The sequence below is a fragment of the Penaeus monodon genome, chromosome 19 (assembly GCF_015228065.2).
Source record: "Penaeus monodon isolate SGIC_2016 chromosome 19, NSTDA_Pmon_1, whole genome shotgun sequence".
In the NCBI taxonomy this organism is placed as follows: Eukaryota; Metazoa; Arthropoda; class Malacostraca; order Decapoda; family Penaeidae; genus Penaeus; species Penaeus monodon.
Window position 1 is genome coordinate 4,552,721 of NC_051404.1, and position 1,552 is coordinate 4,554,272.

General features: G+C 40.7%; 1 protein-coding gene across 2 annotated transcripts in view; it reads left to right on the forward strand.

Moving 5' to 3' along the window:
• The first annotated feature begins 493 nt into the window (after nucleotides 1-493).
• LOC119584993 (major facilitator superfamily domain-containing protein 8-like) overlaps nucleotides 494-1,552 on the forward strand; it is a 19,157-nt gene continuing 18,098 nt past the window's right edge. Inside the window, exon 1 of one of the 2 annotated variants that reach the window (XM_037933600.1) lies at nucleotides 494-1,113. In XM_037933600.1, coding sequence (XP_037789528.1) covers nucleotides 1,013-1,113 — 101 coding nt within the window. In that variant the 5' untranslated portion in view covers nucleotides 494-1,012. The remainder of the gene's footprint in view (nucleotides 1,114-1,552) is intronic. The other variant, XM_037933599.1, reaches the window with a different exon arrangement.

Sequence of the window (1,552 nt, forward strand, 5' to 3'; positions counted from 1 at the left end):
GAGGGCAAGCGCCAAGTTCGTTTAAATCCGCTTAATAAAATATCTCAGAGTTGGTAAAAGGTTTCTTATTGCAACTGGATTTAGAGCGTCATGTACCACGGAAATTCTGATATAATGCAGTCATTATTACTTTCCCTACAGAAATAGGTGGCCTAACTGTCGTTGGCTTATTGCTAGTATCAGAGGTGGCGTGAATGTATCCGAAACTTTGCAGTGTGGCTTGAATACACATCATATAAATATATTGTTAAGTGTTATCAAGTGTTCCTTGTATGTGAGAAATTGATAATTTACAATATTAGTTATCTTGAAAACTTCTGTCCAATATAAAAGGTAACAATCCGACTTGGAATTATTTAACTTCCCTCCTTACTTTCTAATCGTAAATGTTAAATACAAATAAGAAAACGTTCTCCATAAACAAACGAAACGATTATAACTAATAAAAATGGACAATATCGACTAATCGGCGAGTGAATAACCACGGCACATTTCCACCTGCGGAGCGAAAAGTAACCAAAGAACATCAATAATGGTATCTGGTCGTATCGAGCCCCGAGGTCCTCCTGTCTCCCTAGTCCCACAACGTTTGCATGAGGATAACGTGGCGGTCGGGCCTGAGTTCCAGGTTTTTCTCAGATTTATGCATTTGAACGGGAGGAAGAGTGTCGTCCGCCGAGAGATGGTGGTGATCAGATTGGAAAGTCATTGCAATCCATATATATATCGTACAGAAAGCTGCGTCGCTATGATAACGTTTTTCTTATGAGGAATTCCGTGTAAAGTATTATAGAGTGGATATATATAGTCATGCTCGGTATAGAAGGGCGACTTGTGTATTTACGTCAGTGTGAGGGAATCTGAGCGAAAAAAAAAAAGTGTGTGATGAACTCAGGGACATACAAACTCAAGTAAGAAAACGGAGAACACCATCAACAGTGGTAAATTACAAAGAACTGCCATTCTCCCTCTTTTAGAATATTCTTGCATCATCAGAGCTTAAAACGTAAACATGCCAGCACAGGTAGCAGCAGCCGAAGAATTTGACGAAAATCCGGATGCCCTTTTCAGACCATCGCGAGACTCGCCTGTTGTCAGTACCTCGGAAAATAGGTAAGCAAACAGTTGGCAACTGGCAACAAAACACCGTACCAGATCCCATAAACAGAAGATAAGAAAGTAGACGTAATGTTATGTCAGGTCTCACAAAGTGTTGGGTCTTGACAATAGATGGCGCTGGTGTACAGGTCGCGGAACTCGTGTCGTCTGCTGCTATACTTTCCGAACCCGCGACATTCGGTCGCGTTGAGCTGGACAGCAGGTGTTTTGCGCGTTTTATGCTGAGGATCTACGAAATATCGTCCGGAATTTGTTTGCTATACATTCCCAAAGAAGGTAAGAATACATTGTTGAACAATAAGAAGACTTGATCTTTCGCTCCAAATGCCGCTTCAGTTCCTTATTTTTATTTAATTTCTAAAATTGACAGGCTTCAGCGCAATAGTTTAGCCGCTTAATACAACTCTAAGGAAAATCTTGCCATAATGTGTGC